General features: G+C 35.5%; 1 protein-coding gene across 4 annotated transcripts in view; it reads left to right on the top strand.

The window, feature by feature from the left end:
• Nucleotides 1-17,741, top strand: part of Stxbp5l (syntaxin binding protein 5L) — a 197,706-nt gene that overhangs the window by 63,483 nt on the left and 116,482 nt on the right. For all 4 annotated transcript variants that reach the window (XM_038345561.1, XM_038345559.1, XM_038345560.1 and 1 more), the window contains exons 5-6: nucleotides 10,363-10,497; nucleotides 13,706-13,769. In XM_038345561.1, coding sequence (XP_038201489.1) covers nucleotides 10,363-10,497; nucleotides 13,706-13,769 — 199 coding nt within the window. The remainder of the gene's footprint in view (nucleotides 1-10,362; nucleotides 10,498-13,705; nucleotides 13,770-17,741) is intronic.

Genomic DNA, 17,741 nt, shown 5'->3' with positions numbered 1-17,741 from the left:
TCTCTAATACATTTGAAATCACTTAGTGTGATTGGCTCACAAATTTTTTCAAATTGGGTGAGTTTTTTTATATATTATGGTTTTGACTGTTTACTTTAGATTCATAGTTTCAATGTTGTTTATGTGCCCTCTAACTGATGCTCGCCTGACTTCTTAATGTAGGCCTAGACACTTTAGGTATTATGTTATAAAATTCTTCTTAAGTCCTAAGGAAATTTGTGTTTCGTAGGGTTTTACATTTCCCTGGTTGATATGTGAGGTAAGGAGAGATACTTTGCTTTGCTAGAGTACTTTATAGTCTACGGTGGAGTGGAGTTTATGACTTTGCACTATGCCTCCACCTTTACCAGTCTTACATAGGAGTACTTCACTATTGTTTTTCCCACATCCTCACCAACCTGATTCTCTCACCCATAAATTGAAATAGTTAAGATATTTAAGTGAAGTTACAAACCATTGCTCCCATTTTTTATAGTAGAATCAAGAAAATAAGCTTTGTGTACTTCCTCTGCCAAAAAAAAAAAAAAAAAATCTCTGTGTATTCCTTGGTAGAATTGAAAGGGAGTAGTCAATTTGTTCACTTGTAAAAGGTTTCAAGTCTTTAAGAGAGAGGTATCCAAATTATCTGAAGAACTGTACAAGTAGAAATGATGCTTTTTTGTTGTTTATTTGCAGTAATAGACTTGATGGGAACATTTTAGCTTTCTTTCACTGGAACATATTTAGTACATAAGATGCTAAGATAAATTGTTTCTCTCTCTCCCCATCTCTATTTCTCTGCTTCTTTCTTCCTTCTCTCCATCTCTTTTCCTTCCTGAAAACCATAAATTTCCTGTATCTGAAAACTTGGAAGACTCTGAAAGTCATCCACTAGCACCTCTTTTAAGTCTAAGATCATGTGTAAAAAACTTATTATTATTATTTATTTATTTTATATCTCAGCTGCAGTGTCCCCTCCCTTCATTCCTTCCAGTACTTTCCCCATCTCCCCTCTGCCTCCCCACCCCATGCACTCCTCCTCTGTTTCTATTCAGGAAAGGACAGGCCTTTCATGGATATCAACAAAACATGGCATATAAAGTTATAGTAAGACTAAGCATCTTGCCTTGTATTAATTAAGGCTGAGCAAGGCAACCCAGTATGAGAAGTAGGGTCCCAAAAGCCAGAAAAAGAGTCAGAGACAGGCCCTGCTTCCACTATTAGGAGTCCCATAAAAACACCAAGCCACACAACTGTCACATATGTGTAGAGGACCTACACCAGTCCCATGCAGGCTCTCTTTTGTTGTTTGTTCAGGATATGTGAGCTCCTGTGAGCCCAGGTTAGTTGTTTCTGTGAGTTTTCTTGTGATATCCTTGACCCCTCAGATTCTTACAATCCTTCCTCTCTCTTTTCAGCAGGATTCCCCAAGATCTACCTAATGTTTGATTGTGGGTCCCTGCATCTGTTTCCATCAGTTGCTGAATGAAGCCTCTTTGAGTATAGGAGAATAATATTAAATATCATTACAATGACTTTTTCTCTCCTCTAGTCATGTTTGGTTCTATTCTAGGTCTCTGGGTCATCCAGCCTCTGGGTCCTAGTGGTTCAGTCAGTGTCAGGGTGGGCTCACTCTCGGGGCGAGAGTCTCAGGCTGGATCAGTGATTGGTTGGCCATTCCCACAGTCTTTGCACCACCCTTACCCCAGCACATCTCGTAGCAGGACAGACTGTAGATTGAAGGTTGTGTGGCTGGCTTGGTGTCCCAATCCCTCCACAGGTCACAGGAGATGACCAGTTCAGGCTACGTATCCACTGTTATTAGAAGTCTGAGCTAGGGTCAACTTTGTAGATTCCTAGGAGTTTCCCTTGCCCCGGGTTTCTACCTGACCCTAATGCCTTCCTTTTCCAGTCAGTTTCTCTTCAGATCAGGTTAAAATATTTTTATCATTTACTTTTCTCATTGCAGTGACAAAGCATCCTACATAAAGTAACTTAAAGATGGAAGAGTTTATTTTGACTTAGGATTTGAGGGTATAGTCCGTCATAGTGGGAGAGGCATGACAGCAGGAACATGAGGGAGCTGATCATTTCTGTCCACAGTCAGGAAACAGAGGTAAATGCTGGAGCTTAGCTTGGTTTCTTCTCTCTTCCTTTTCATTCCGTCTGGGACCCGTTCCAACAGAATGATGCCACCCACTTTCAGGGTAGGTCTTCCCTCCAGAGGCTTCTCTCCTAGGCAGTTCTAAATCCAGTTAAGCTAATCGTGAAGATGACAGACACCTCATAAATTTAGTCCATTTGGAAGGAACTAGTCCTTTGAAAGTTTATTAATATTACCCCAAAAGTTTGAATTTGTTTTGTAACTTCCCTATATACTATTCCCACTTGTATTTTATGTAACTATAAAAGATATCTAGTCTTTCTTCCAAAGTAAAATTGTTTAAACTACTAGTTAATAAAATTGCTTCTTGTTTTGATATCACCACTAACCCTAGTATACTTATATGCTATGATTGTCAAGTATTTTACTAATCTAGGCACCATTTCCTAGATGTTAATTCTAGTTGATCAATAATTTTTTAACATAAAAGATATAAAATTATGAATAAAATGAAATTTCATGTAATACATGGATGGTATAAATTAATATATGATAATTAAATTATGTGTAATTTTGTAGCCTTTGATTATGGGATGGAATTATTGATTTTTATTGAATTTAAGGGCAAGCAAAATTTTCTGGTTTTTGGTTTGAACCATTATTAAACCAACTTTTCATAACTATATGCTTACTGGTTGATGCTTTTTAGAACCAAATTAAGTATATATCTTAAATTAATACAGTTTTTATTATATAAATTTTCACTCCATGGCACTGATATGTATAATTATAATCCAATGGTGTAATTAAACACCTTGATAGACTTCTCACAGTAGACAAGAAAATGACCAACTGAAACCTTTTCCCTTCTGATAACTGCTTTTACTTAATAGAATTGATAATCTTTAAATTGAGTAAGGAAGAATAGAGAATGTAATCCTTAGTAAGTACAACATAAAAAGGTTGTCTTACAAATGACCTCTGTGGGTTAAGTGGAAAGTTATAGGATATTAGTTAATTAATTATTTTAAGAACAGATAAAAATCAAGTAACAGAGTTTGTCATAAGGACGCACTCTATAGCCCAAAGTTCCAGAGTGTGGGCAGAAGGATCACTGTGAGTTTGAGGCCAGCCTTGGATGTGCCATGAATCACTCTCAAAAGACCCAAAGAAGAAAGATAAATTACACAACAATATGTAAGACATTTGCAATTTAATTTGCAATGAGGAAATAAGTTTAGGTATTTAGGACAGAATGTGTGTCTGATTTTATTTGTGTATATGAATTAAAAATAATAAAACTGCAGATCAATTTTGCCAAATAAAATTCTCTTAAATTTTAAATTTTCAAAAAGGTACACATTTGCCTTATAAGTTCTGCGTCTCTAACATCTAGGTACGGGTATATATTCAACATGAAGTATTTATTATGTCAATTAATCTTATATGTGCTGATCATCATTCCTAGTATATTTTTGGCAATATAAATTGAGGAAGCATAACATTTTAATCATATTTATTTCTTGTTCCAAGAAGTAATATATTGAAAAATAGGATGAATATGCTATGACTTCCATGAAAATATAAACTATTTAAAGCAGTTTTCTTGATAATTTCAGCTAATAAATTTGCATGGAACTGTATAGCCAAATAAAAATAGAAAAATTAATGATTAGATTTCAAACTGTGTCATACATAGCCAATGTGGCCATGCCTCTGTTTAGGAATAAAACTTGGCTAGAATATAGTTCTGCTTATTAATGTGTGTGTTATCTATGGCTATTTTTGTACTACTGTGTAAAGGTTGAGTAGTTGTGATACAAGCTATGTGGTATTTAAAGCCCCAAATATTTACTATGCTTTCATACTTCACGGAACATGTTTGCCATCTCTAACTTAGGTTATTGGTAAGTCACTTTGATAGCTGCAGGAATTTAACTTAGTCTGTGTTATGTTAGATGGTTCCACACACAATGGCAAGTGATTGAGGTTTTTATTGACAGATTAGTTGGTTGACAGTCCACTAAGACTATGAAAGGAATTTAGCTGAATATTCATTCAATTTTAATTTGGTCTTTTGTATAATAATTCTCGCTATTATAGTTTATTTAAAATCATGTTATTGTTTTACTTAACAAAAGTTTTGTTTTTTTTATGGGTGAAATTTTCTACTAAACTTCCTGCCTATCAGTATTTTGTCTTAAGGTACTACAGGACTCACAGGAACACTATCACTTCTTTCTTGATGGTTGTTTTTTTAGTTACTGCCATTATCCTCCTCAGTGCTCTTTCTACTCCTCTCTTCATAATTTTATCTTTAACAGGTTTTAGGGGACCAGATAGCCGCATCCCAGCTATCATAACAGTAATTTCGGCTCCGCTCCTGAGAGCTGAAGAGAAAGTAAACAGTAATCATTCAGCCACAGAAAAATGCTTCCTCCAACTCTTCTGTAGGATTGATTGTCTGATAAAACTTGCCATATGAAGTCTGAACATGGTTCAGACCCACCTGGTGCTCCTTTCATAAAATGCAGTTTATGATTTAGGAAGTCTGAAGTGGACCTCACTGTATGAGTTTGTAATAAATGCTCTGATACTACTGATCAGTAGACTTTTACTTGAATAGCAAGGACTGAAGATGTTTTATAAAAATGAAAAAAAATATGCCCCATTCATACCTAATAAGTTACATCTTCTGTGACTGGAATCTTAGAACACACACTAAAATTAGGTGTTTTTTACCCCAAAGATTTAAAGTATTTAAAATATTAGTATAGTTTAGTGGATGTGCATCAAAATCTTTCCCAAATAGTTTTCAAACAATACTAGTAGATACTGTTTCAGAAATCCTGGGCACAATTTCTGTTTTTTTTCCCACATGCAACTCAGTACATACATGATTCAGCATATCTAAGTAAGGCAGTGCAATTATAAATACTCTACAAGAGGCTACGGTCTTAGTTGCATCCCAGAGTCATTATACCAGAAACCCAAGAGTTTATTGGCAGCTACATGAGAAATAGTCATAGCTAAAACAGATTGGAATTTGTTGGAAAGAAGACCTTCAAAGTCAAACTCTCCCAATGAATTTCTTTTTTGTCTTTCTCTCTGTCTGTCTGTCTGTCTATCTATCTATCTATCTATCTATCTATCTATCTATCTATCTACCTACCTACCTACCTACCTATCTATTTTTCATACAGAATCTCTTTACATAGCCAGGCTAGCCTTGAACTCACAGAGATCACCTGCCTCTGCCTCTCAAGTGCTGTGATTAAAGGTGTGCAGCCCTATGCCTGGCTCCAATGAATCTCTTAAAGAAAAATGCAAGTGATTTAGTACCATTTTCTTTTTAAAATATTTTTGGCTTATGAGTTATGACACTATTTCTTAAGCTGAAGACTACAGGCATGCTTGGGGATTGTGAATTTTCTATAGTAACTTCTACTTAGAATGTTTTATTTTTATGTTAAACTACTACTAACATTCTAAATGATTTGAACAGATTGTTTTATCCAAAAATGCTGCTATACAGCTTCATTTTACAAAGTTGGATTTGTGTTTATGATTATGTTAGCACCAAATACTTTGATTTTATTATGGATTACTAACATATCAGAAGTGTACTATTTATGTGTTAACATTTTGTAACACCGAATTACCTCAGGGAACAAAGGAATAAATATTGATTTAGGCTCATGGTTTCAAATGTATCAGTCCACAATTACTTGAGTGTTTCTGCACCATAGAGAGGCAGAAAATCATGACATAATAAGGACATAAGTCAAAATGATTCATCTCAGAGAAGCTAGACGTGCCTGAGACAACAGGCATTCTCTCTTCTCTCTCTTATTTTATCCAGACCCCCCTGCTATAGGATAATGTCATTTATATTTAGGGCATGTGCTTCCTCTGTAGTTAATAATTTCTGTAAATATCTGAACAGATGCACAACATCAGGGCCAAAGATGTAGCTCAGTGTTAGAGCATTTACCTAGAATGTGTTTGATGCTCAGCACTATTTAAAAAAAAAATCTATCCATCAGAAAAATCATTAAAAATTAACTCATGCCAAATCATTGTAAAATAAGATATGACCTGCTATGAAAGAGTTTAAAGCAGCTCAGTTGGTAAAAGTGGTGAAAAAAAATACAAAGTACAAACACACCAACCTTGAAAGAACTTGGCACCAAACCCATATAAATATTGTTATGTTATAAAAATTCAAATATTACTTAAATTAAAGGATTTCTAAATTGAGTCTTAAGTGAAGGACAGGAAAAATTTTGAAAGTATGTACATTATTTAAGTGTGAAAAATGCTTATTTTGTATATTGACCTTTAATAGTCTAATCCAAAAAGAACTTTCATCTTCATAATTTTCCTTACTCTCCAATAAGCCTTTTCTCTTGAAATTTTATTTATTTATTTATTTATTTAATTGATATTGTATTTTTATTTAATTCTTTTTTATTAAAAATTTCCACCTCCTCCCATTTCCCTCCCTCTCTCTCCTCCCCCTCCCTTTCCCCTGTGGGAAATCCAAGGTCCTCCCGCTCCATCCAGGTCTAGGAAGGTGACCATCCAAACAGACTAGGCTCCCACAAAGCCTATCCATGCAGTAGAATCAAAACCCAGTGCCATTGTCCTTGGCTTCTCAGTCAGCCCTCATTGTCAGCCACATTCAGAGAGTCCAGTTAGATCACATGCTCCATCAGTCCCAGTCCAGCTGGCCTTGGTGAACTCCCATTAGATCAGTCCCACTGTCTCAGTGGATGGATGCACCCCTCGCTGTCCTGACTTCCTTGCTCATGTTCTCCCTCCTTCTTCTCCTCATTTGGACCTTGGGAGCTCAGTTCAGTGCTCCAATGTGGGTCTCTGTCTCTATCTCCATCCATCACCAGATGAAGGTTCTATGGTGATATGCAAGATATTCATCAGTGTGGCTATAGGATAAGGCCAATTCAGGCACCCTCTCCTCTGCTACCCAAGGAACAAGCTGGGGACATCTCCTTGGACACCTGGGAACCCCTCTAGAATCAAGTCTCTTGCCAACCCTAAAATGGCTCCCTTAATTAAGATATCTACTTCCCTGCTCCCATATCCACCCTTCCTCCATCTCAACCATCCCATTCCTCCAAGCTCTCCCCATCCTCCCCTTTTCCCTTCTCTCTCCCCACCCCACCCTATCCCTTATCCCCACTCCACCCCCATCCCCACCCCTGTGCTCCCCACTTTTGCCTGGCATGGCTCAGTGGTTAAGAGGTCTGGCTGCTCTTCCAGAGGACCTGAGTTCAATTCCCAGCAACCACATGGTGGCTCACAATCATCTGTAATGAGATCTAGTACCCTCTTCTGGTATGCGGGCAAAACACTGTATACATAATAAATAAATCTTTTGAAATTTTTATAGACATTAACACACTTTGATTTTATTTTTTTGTGTATTTGTTTTTTGTTCATCACGTATGTATCAGATAAAAAGGATGGAGTATGTGTTATAAGTTTTTATAAAGACCTACTCAATGAAGGTTGAATTGATGAGTGGGTGGAAAGCTACGAATATCTTAAATGCTTTGTGATATTCAATATGGACAGGGAAACAAGATTATTCTTCTGTGGCTTACATATGACAGATTAAAATTATTTGTATATTAGGTGGCATTAGTCAAAATCAGTTATAAGTAAAGACTTAATAAATAAAACATAAGTTGTATAAAGTTATCAAATAATTATTCGGATTATTAAGTACACATAACAAGTATATTCATACCCTTTGTCCATGTCATTCATCTTGAGGAAGTCAAACTGTTTTGTTCAGATAAAGTTTGTAAATCTTAAATGGTTATTTTAACACTGTACCACTCATGAGTGATGGGTGGTACAAAATACCTTGTCTAGTTTCTCTTTACTTACTATCATTAGAGAGTTACTTCACAGGCTAGTTCTTTTTTTTGTTGGGATTTTTTTATGTATTTTATTCTTCCTGTTCTATAAGGTCTGTTTACATTGGAATTCTACCTCCTGCTTCAGGATTCCTTACTGAATATGGCAGTTCTCAGATTTTATATGCTAACTGCCCAGATGGCTGTGTCACATCAAGGTTTCCTTAAAGCTCTGAAATTGTTTTCTCTATATACCTGTGATTTAGAAGATTTATTTCCCTGTGATTTTATAGCTACTTTAAAATGAGTTCATTTTCTATTAAAGGTTAAATTGATCATTCATTGCCTAGAAACATGACCATCAAGTTATTTTCTGTGTATATCCTTTGGAGACAGCAATTCTAGACTTCATATTCTAGTCAAAGATTTCCAGTATCGTGTAGGTTATTCATTAATTAGAAAAAAATCAATTAACTTTGCAGTTGCTTATATCACAGCAGGCTTCTAGTGTTTTTAGTGTCATATGCCTGGAGCTTTCCACAGGATAGATAACATTTGGTTCAGAGAGATAGGAGATTGAAAACTCAATGTGGCAGGCTTAAAATATGCACTGGCTACACTGGCAATTCAGTGTTGACTTTTGTGTACAATTACACTCATAAGCTTCACTCTTATGTGTATTATAGAATGGAGTCACGTGAATTTACTGTTCATATTCTTTTTGAAGCTGATCTCTTTGCCTAATGTCAAAATTTTGTTCAGCTCTTCTGATAGTTTAGTAGATAATCTTCCAGGTAAACTTCAGGAAATATTTGATGCAGTAAAATGTTCTGGAAAGAGATTATCTGTGAATTTATTTTCTTAAGAGTGTCTAGAGGAGCACAATTAATGCAAATTAGAGAGACTAATTACAATGTTAATAGATTAGTCATTAAACTTCACATGTAGTAGTCCTGATGGCTCTAGCCCTGCAATGGTTCTCAGAGCTAGCCAGGGAGTCTATTAGGAAGATGAGAAAAGAATAATGAAACTAAAGGAAGTCTGGAAGCAGTGACACAGGTCTGTGACTCAGCACTGCTACAACAAGATGGGAAGTAGAGGAAAGAGAAAATCCCCACAGGGCAACTAGCCTGAAGAATGCAGCACTGTGGGATATGAGAGCAACTCTGCCTTAAACAAGATAGAAATGGACCAGTACCTGGGGTTGTTGCACACACACACACACACACACACACACACACACACCACTAAAGGAAGAATAGAAGGCTTCTCTGGCCTTACCATCTTACCCCTACTACATAAATGCAAAACATCTTCTGTAGACATAACTACTACCATGAACTCTGAAATTTGCATTCATTATGTCCCTAATTTATCTTTGAGCTGACTTTTATTTCAATAAATAAACTGTGAGCTCAGTGTGAAGATACTAATTTTGTAACTGAACTGGAATGCTTTGAACCACTGTTTTGCACTTAATACTTATTAGCTGTTGGACTTCGGCAATAATAAGGCAGTTTCAGTCTTATGCGTGCATCTCTACAGACAAAATTAAACATTTACGGGACAGAGGTTTACATTGTATTTTGTAGATAATATCTAAAGTACTTAGAGTTATCTCCATCTTAATAGACAGTTTCGAATTATCTTATAGAATGCTTCCATTTTCAAGGTAGATACCTAGTAATAGTTTTATAAGTATTAATTATCAAAACATTCCTTTCTAATTTTGAGTTTGTGTGCATTGTGGTTTAATAAAAAGATCTTCAAATAAAGTTCAATTTTCTGCTACTGAAAAAGATCTTAGTTTCTTCTATGTAAAACAGAAATATATGCTTATTTGCATTGTTGTATTCAGAATGACAGATAGTGCAGTTGATCTCTTAGAAATAGTGATGAGAATGGTGGGTACCAGAAGAGGAGGCTTTGTAAGAAGGAAGGGTGCTGGGGAAGGCTGAGAAGGTTGATTAATGGGCACTATATGTCAGATATGAGAAGGAAGCTCTGAAATACTGTCACACACTGTGATGACCGTAAAGGAAATAATGTATCACTATTAATAATGCTGGAAGAAAAGATTTTACAAGCCTTTATAATTTAGATAAATGATAAACCGGATTTAAATATTTTTCAGTGTACATATGTATCAAAAATCACATTGTTCCCATTATTATCTACAACTTTTATATTCTTGTGCATTGGTCAAAAATTTAAAACTAGACACAGTAAATTTATATTTATAATAGACAATAGTGATTGTCATCATTATTTTTAATGATACATTATTTCTTATCACATATATAAATATAACTTATGTAGTGTGATGTGTATAAGGAAAATGTATTTATCAAATAACAAATTTAGATATTTTAATTGTAATTTTCTTTCTTTCAGAATTACTTACTGTCATCTACCTTTCCAGAGTAAATGGCTCTATGTTGGGACAGAAAGAGGAAATACACATATTGTAAATATTGAGTCTTTCATTCTTTCCGGATATGTCATCATGTGGAACAAAGCAATTGAACTGTAAGTTTGAACTTGGTTGTCATTTTATTTGACTAAAATATTGCATATATTATGTGACCTGTTTGCATTATAATGCAATTAACTTAAATAAAATTGAACTAAAATAAAACCACAGGTAATTTTAAAATAGATATAGATGTATCCATGTATTTTATATATTACAAATACTATGAATAATAAAAACTTACATATATCAACCATAGTAATAAAATAGAAGAACACTATAAAATGATATTGTAACTAACATTAGCATAATCATAGTGGAAATGGATTGTTTTATATAAAAATAATAATCAATAGACATAATTATTAATGATAATAGTTTATCTGTTGCCTTGTTAGAATATAGTTTTCAGAACAAAGAGAAGCAGTTACTCAATCTCCTTCATGTTTTGACAAACAACTTGAACTTTTTTGTTTTATTTCATTATTTTATGTGTATGGGTGTTTGGCCTACATGTTGGTTCAGTGAACAATATTCATGCAGGGCCTGTGATGGCCAGAAGAGGGCACCAGATCTCCCGGAAGGAACTGGAGTTACAGGTGATAGGTTGTGAGCTGCCATGCGGGGTCCTTTGGAAGAGCAGGCAGGGCTCTTAACTTCTGAGCCATCTCTCCAGAACTACTGCTTTAGCTTTGGCAGTAGTATTTAAACTACTGCACATGTAAAATGGGAAACGTTTCAAACCTACAGTCTTATACACTTCAAGTATCTATTTGTGTAGTGCACACATAAACATAGTTTTGGTCTTTTTTTTTAGCTTTTTTAAAAACAATCTTTTTTAAAAAAAATTTTTACATGCCAATTCCAGTTCTTTCTTCCTCCCCTCTTCCTGCTTCCCCCACCTTCACCCCACCCGACCCTACCCCCATCCACGTCTCAGAAAGGGTGAGGTCTCCCACTGTCAGTCAACAGAGTCTGTTATATCACACTAAGGGAGGACCAAGCTCCCCCCACCGCCCCTCCACTCAGTATCTAGGCCGAGCAAGGTATCCCTCTATAGCGAATGGGCTCCAGAAAGCCAGTTCATGCACTAGGGATAAATAATCGTCCCACTGACAGTGGCCCCAGAAACTGCCCCCCCCCCCCGGTTGCCCAATCCGTTCAGAGTCAGTGAGCTCTGGCTAGCTGTCTCTTGGGTATCCTCATCATGATCTTGACCCATTTGCTCATGTTATTGCTCCTCCCTCTCTTCAACTGGACTCCAGGAGCTCAGTCCAGTGCTTCGCTGTGGATCTCTGCATCCGCTTCCATCATTTACCCGATGAAGGTTCTATGATGACAGTTAAGTTCTATGATGATCACAGGGGAAGGGCAGTTCAGGCACCCTCTCCACTATTGCTTAGGGTCTTAGCTGGGGTCATCCTGTGAATACTTGGGAATTTCCCAAGTGCCAGGTTTCTCCCTAACTCCACAATGGCTCCCTCTATCAAGATATCTTTTTCCTTGCTCCCCCTCTGTCCTTCCCCCCAACTCAGCCATCCAGATCCCTCAAGTTCTCCTTTCCCTTCCCTTTGTCCCCTCCTCCTCCCCTTCCATCCTCCCTCCTGTCCCCCATGCTGCCAATTGACTCAGAAGATCTTGTCTATTTCCCCTCTCCAGGGAGATCTCTGTATTACCCTCTTTTGGTCTATGTTTTAGTAAGAAAATGGTTTTATTTGTTACTAGTTTTATACATGTTGAGTCCTTAGGAAGACATGTTGATTGATGCTGACTCATTTTCCTACACATTCTGTTATTCTCTGAAGTTTTAATTAAAACACTATTTTAATGAATCTTAAATCTGTTTTGGTAACAAGTTATTTCTCTAATCTCAATGATTTTAATTATACTAGTATTTCCAAAGTGCATTCCATAGAATTTAATTCTATGATTAATATAAGTTTAAATATCAACTCCCAGTCTTCTGAATTGTCTTTTAATCACTCTCTACTCTTTATGATACATTAGAAATATCTATCTCAGAACTTTTTCTGAGTTATGTTTTGTTAGTGGTACTTTCTGAGGTTTTGGAAGTTAATGTTAGAGAAACAGATAAAAAATAAGCCAACATGTTAATAGTCATTATCTTTAAGTAGGAAAAAGGCAGCATAAAATATTTCCCCTTAACTCTTGATATACTATAACAATTACTTTTATACTCTAAAATTTCATTACAAATAGCAAATTTAATGTTCAATAATCTTTTTAACTGAACCACTTTTATTGTATAGTAAGGCTTTAAGTGGAAGAGTCTAGCATATGGTCTAACCTGTATTTCCAAAATATATTCCTCTAACATGATTTTATGACTAAAAATGGACACATCAATAGTTTTGGAAACAATTGAATATATGGTTGTATTTGCATGCAGACTTACTATGCATTTTGTATAGGTAAAATATTTTACATTGTTTAGTTTAGAGTTTCCAAACTTTGTGATTATAGTTTTTTCTTTCTATGAAACATCTTGTTTTCACTGGTTTATCATGCAATACATTTTAACATCTTAATTAAAACTAAATCCAATAAACAGATGTTCCAACCAAATCCAATAGACAGATGGCAGTTTTGGTTTATTGACTTACTATTTATTAGAGAATAATTAAGAATACTATTCTTTATAAGGAGCATTTACCTTTCTAGAACACTACAATAATATTTAAGTATTTATTACATATATAGAACTAAAAAACTTTATAAGCTGTTCTTTATAGCCTTGTTTAATGTCTTTGAGAATATATCCTTGAATATAAATAGTAATTCTGATTTTTAAGTAGAACTATCATCTCAAACTATTGAATATGATCTATCTTTTGCCATTAAATTTGATATATATATATATATATATATATAATCTGAAAAAAAATTTCGATAAGGTCAGTGGTACTATATCCAGGTTTAGATGAGAAAATACACTATCAATAGGGTGAATGAATCCATTCACAAAATTTCTCAGTATCTAATCTATATAGTCCTTTGATTCACTTTGAGAAATCACTATAAGAGAATACTAGAATGACTGACTACTTTACAATAGTTTCTCGGATTTAAATAGTCTTTACTTTCTGTGAAGGCTCTTTGTGGATTTTATGTGTCCTTAAGAAGTAAAGTAGAACTGTGCCAATTCCGCTTAGCCCTACAATGCTGGAGTGTATTCAAGCTTAATTTTAATTTCGTTGTCATTCTCTGGTGCCTAGTTTTAAATTCTTGCTATTAATTTAACAGATCCACCAAGACTCATCCAGGCCCAGTTGTTCATTTAAGTGATAGCCCAAGAGATGAAGGGAAGGTAAGTACACTGCATTCTTGCTTTGGTTTTCCTTGTTTTTAGAAGAAGATGTTTTAAACTGTTATTAAGATTTAACATCTTAATTGGTTTGTAGCATTCAGTGGCATCCAAAAATAATACTTAAAGTATGAATGGGCAAGTAAACTGGATATACTTGCTACTAATGCTTTAAGTTTTTAGTTTGCCTAAAACTAAATTTGAATCTTAAATATGCATTGTTGAGAAGGTTACAGAGCAGCTTTTATTTCTAAATATCATATGATTTACCTTAGTAGTATGATTAACTTTGTCATTAATCACGTATTTGTTATTTGGCTTTGGTATTAACAAAGTCATAACTAATATCCAGTAAGACAAATTAGATAATTTTGATTTTCTTTTAAGTATACATTAATATAGAAAATATTTGCCGTTTCATTGGGATAAAGTCCAAGGGATTAGTGAAACTCTCCTTTGAGTGTTTCTGTGCTAGAGTTTCTAAGGATAGCTAGAAAATGAGGCCTCTGACTTTGTTCAATGGAACAGTCCCTGGTGGCTTCATAATGGGTTAGTGTTATTGGGGGTGGGAGAGGTAGGAGATAGAGTCTAGTTGGAGGAGTAGTTCACAAGGGAGTTCTTGGGTCTATTTCTCCCCTGGCCTCTTCCTAGATGCAATTTCTTTGCTTTGTTGGCTTCCCTGACATGAAAAGTTCAGTTCTTCCTCATCCTCAAGATTAATAAGCACTAACTGTTTGAAACTATAAATCAAAATAAATCTTTTCTCCCTTTAGTTGATCTCCTAGATATTTTGGTCACAGCTATGCATATGTAGCTAACACATTATTGATTATAAAAAATCCTGATTATTTCATAATTTCCCTTTGATAAATAGTTGGTAGCTTGAGTTCTAAAACATTGTCTTTCTAGATATTTTGTCAAGTATACAATTCTTAATAAGTACCATAAAATTATAATGACATTTTCTACTGTAGGTTTACATTTTTGTGAATTATTTATTTTTAAAGGATAGGAATTGTGTTGTGTAGTCTGACAAAGATCCAACATGGAAGGCAAGTTCAACTGATGAAGCAATATTAGGTGCTTCTAAATTGATCTATAAATAGAATGTAATGCTATTTGTCAGAGTTTATTTCTTGTTGACGAAAGCTTGTGAAGCTTCAACATATAAAAGAACTACAGGCAACTAAGGAAAGCTGAAAGTGGGAGAAACAGTCATCCCCAGGCAATGGTGTACCAACTGGTTTTTCAATACCTAGTGGTCAGTCTTTAAAACACCTAAGTGACATTATACAGACTGAAAGGGTTGATCATAATGTGCAAAACTGTACATAAGTATCAAGGAATACAGATATATGCATACACACATAAACTCCCATATGCATGTAACAACCATTAATGAAAACTGAGGCCATTAATTCAAAATAGAGGAAAAGGGTACATGGAAGGGTTTAGAGTGAGGAAAGGGAAGGAGGAAATGATGTAATTATATTATAATCTCTAAAACAAATTTTAAAATAAATTGTCCAAGATACTTAAAAGGCAAATGAGGCAAGTTTTTTCTGAAGTAAATAAAGTTCTATTTCATGTGCAGGTATAGTTTCTATGGGGATGTAGAAGAAGCACCCTCACTGGCAGTCAGGGAAATGAAGTTACAACTTTCTCATCAGGCTGGCAAATATTAAAAATAATAGTACTAGATAGTGGAAAAGGCCTTTGCACTTCTCCCCTTCCTCTCTCTCTCTCTCTCTCTCTCTCTCTCTCTCTCTCTCTCTCTCTCTCTCTCTCTCTCTCTCTTTCTGTAACTGCCTTTCTCTGCTCTTCCCCCTTCTCTTCTCCCCTTACCCCCATTTCCTTCCATAACCCTATAAATAAATACCCACTTTCCCTGCATGGTGTGTCTCTGTATTTCACCTGCCATGTGGCTTTCTGCCTGGGATCCTCAGCCCCTCATGGCCTATGGGCCACTTGGGGAACAGAGCCTTTTTATTTTTGTTGTAACACTTATGATATGGGTTAATGACAGCTATAATGATTTGAATAAAATAGCTTCCTTTGACGGCTCTTGTTTTCTTGTACTAGTATAAGCTATCATACTGAGATAGCTTAAAACAACAAACATTTATTGTATTACAGTTCTCTGTGGCAGAAAGCCAACAGCAGCCTCGCTGAACTGAACTTCTTTCTAGAAAAGAAGCTGATTTCTTGCCTTTTCACAAGCTTCATACATCTGTTGACTGGTAGCTCCCTTTGTTTTTAGAGTTGACGATGAATTATACCCCCAGCTTTGTCCCCTGACAGCACTGTCTTTCTGATCACACCTGGGGAAACTTCTCTCTTAAGGACTCTCTTCATTAGCTTGGCCCATCTGGAAAGTATAAGGTACCTCTTTCATGTCAATGTCTGACCTTAATTACATAATAGAGGTCTTTCCTGGCATGTGACAGATTTTTATTTATGGTGCTGAGGATCAAGACCCAGTATTTTATGCATGTAAATACATGCTGTATCACTCTTAAGCACTGCACTATTTGACATATGGGGCCGTTCTTTACTCTGCCTACAGAAAAACATTGCTAAAATTGGGATTAAGAACTGTGTATAAAGAAACCAATTGTTATCCCTTTGATAAGCCTGTGTCATTATTAGGAAAGAACATTATCCCAGGTTCCTAAAAATTAGTTTCTTAAAGCTACCATGGCAAATGAACACTGAATGACCAAAAACAACAAATATTTAGTTTTTCAAAGCTCTAAAAGCCAGAAGTCTTAAATCAATGTATTGGTTGGACTGTGTTCCCTCTAAAACATGGGTTCCCAACCTGTGGGTCTTGACCCTGTTAGGAGTTGATCAACCCTTTTACAGGGCTCTCCTAAGACCATTATAAAACACAGATATTTACATTATGATTCATAACAGTAGCAAAATTAAAGTAATTTAGTAGCAGTGAAAATAATTTTGTGGTTGGCAGTTACCACAATATTAAAGGGCTGTAGATGGGAACCACCAATGTAACATCTCTATGGGTCACTCTTCTTGCCTGGTGTAGCTTGACTTGAAGCATAACTCTGACTTCTGCATTTATCTCCCTATGACTACCTTTTCTGTCTCTTTGTGTCTTTTCCTTACTAGTAAGGTTACCAGCCACTGTGTCTATGGCTGGGTCCACTCTAAGTCCAGGGTGATTTCATCACAAAATTCTAATGAATTATACATGTAAAAGACCTTATTTCAAAAGTAAGGCTACATTTGAAGTTTTGAATGAATATATGACTTTATTTTAAAATCGTGCTTTTTAATTATCACACCTATAACCGGGAAACATAAAGATAAACCTGAGAAAATTGTAACTCTTTGAAACAGCCTCAACTTTCATGAACCCATTTGACCAGCAAAATTATCACTTTCACTGTTGCTTAGAGAAAATAATTTTTCTGCTTTAGGAGACTGATAATTATATTCACACAGATACATGGAGTCATGAACTCAGGTGTAAAACCAGAATCACACCTCAGATATCATTACAATCTAACATCGATATATGTGTCTTTCTCTATAAGGAAACAGAATATACATAAAATAAGTAGAGTATATATTTACAAAAGAAACTGAGGACCTAATGTTGTTAGTCACTGAAGGAATACGTTTAGCAATGATTTTTAAGGGTTTGAACTTGGAGGCTGTATAGAAGTCAGTGTATTACATAGGGTATGTTTTGGGATATAATCCTTTCGTGAGGACACGTGCCCTAGTAGTTTGCAGGGCTAATCCTTTGAAGTCTTGACTCAACAGAGACATATGGTAACTAGAGATCCCAACTATACCTTTTGATGCAGTATTAAAGAAGGGATCAGATCAGAAGAAGCAAAAATGGAGAGTATTAACTAAGTCACCTCCTATGTGCTGCCTAAGAGCCCTCTAAGGGTGCTGTTTCTACTTAGTAAGGCAGGAATACTCTAGAAAAGAAGGTAACAC

The sequence above is a fragment of the Arvicola amphibius genome, chromosome 10 (assembly GCF_903992535.2).
Source record: "Arvicola amphibius chromosome 10, mArvAmp1.2, whole genome shotgun sequence".
In the NCBI taxonomy this organism is placed as follows: Eukaryota; Metazoa; Chordata; class Mammalia; order Rodentia; family Cricetidae; genus Arvicola; species Arvicola amphibius.
Note: the sequence above shows the minus strand (reverse complement) of the source record. Positions and strands in the feature narration are given on the sequence as shown.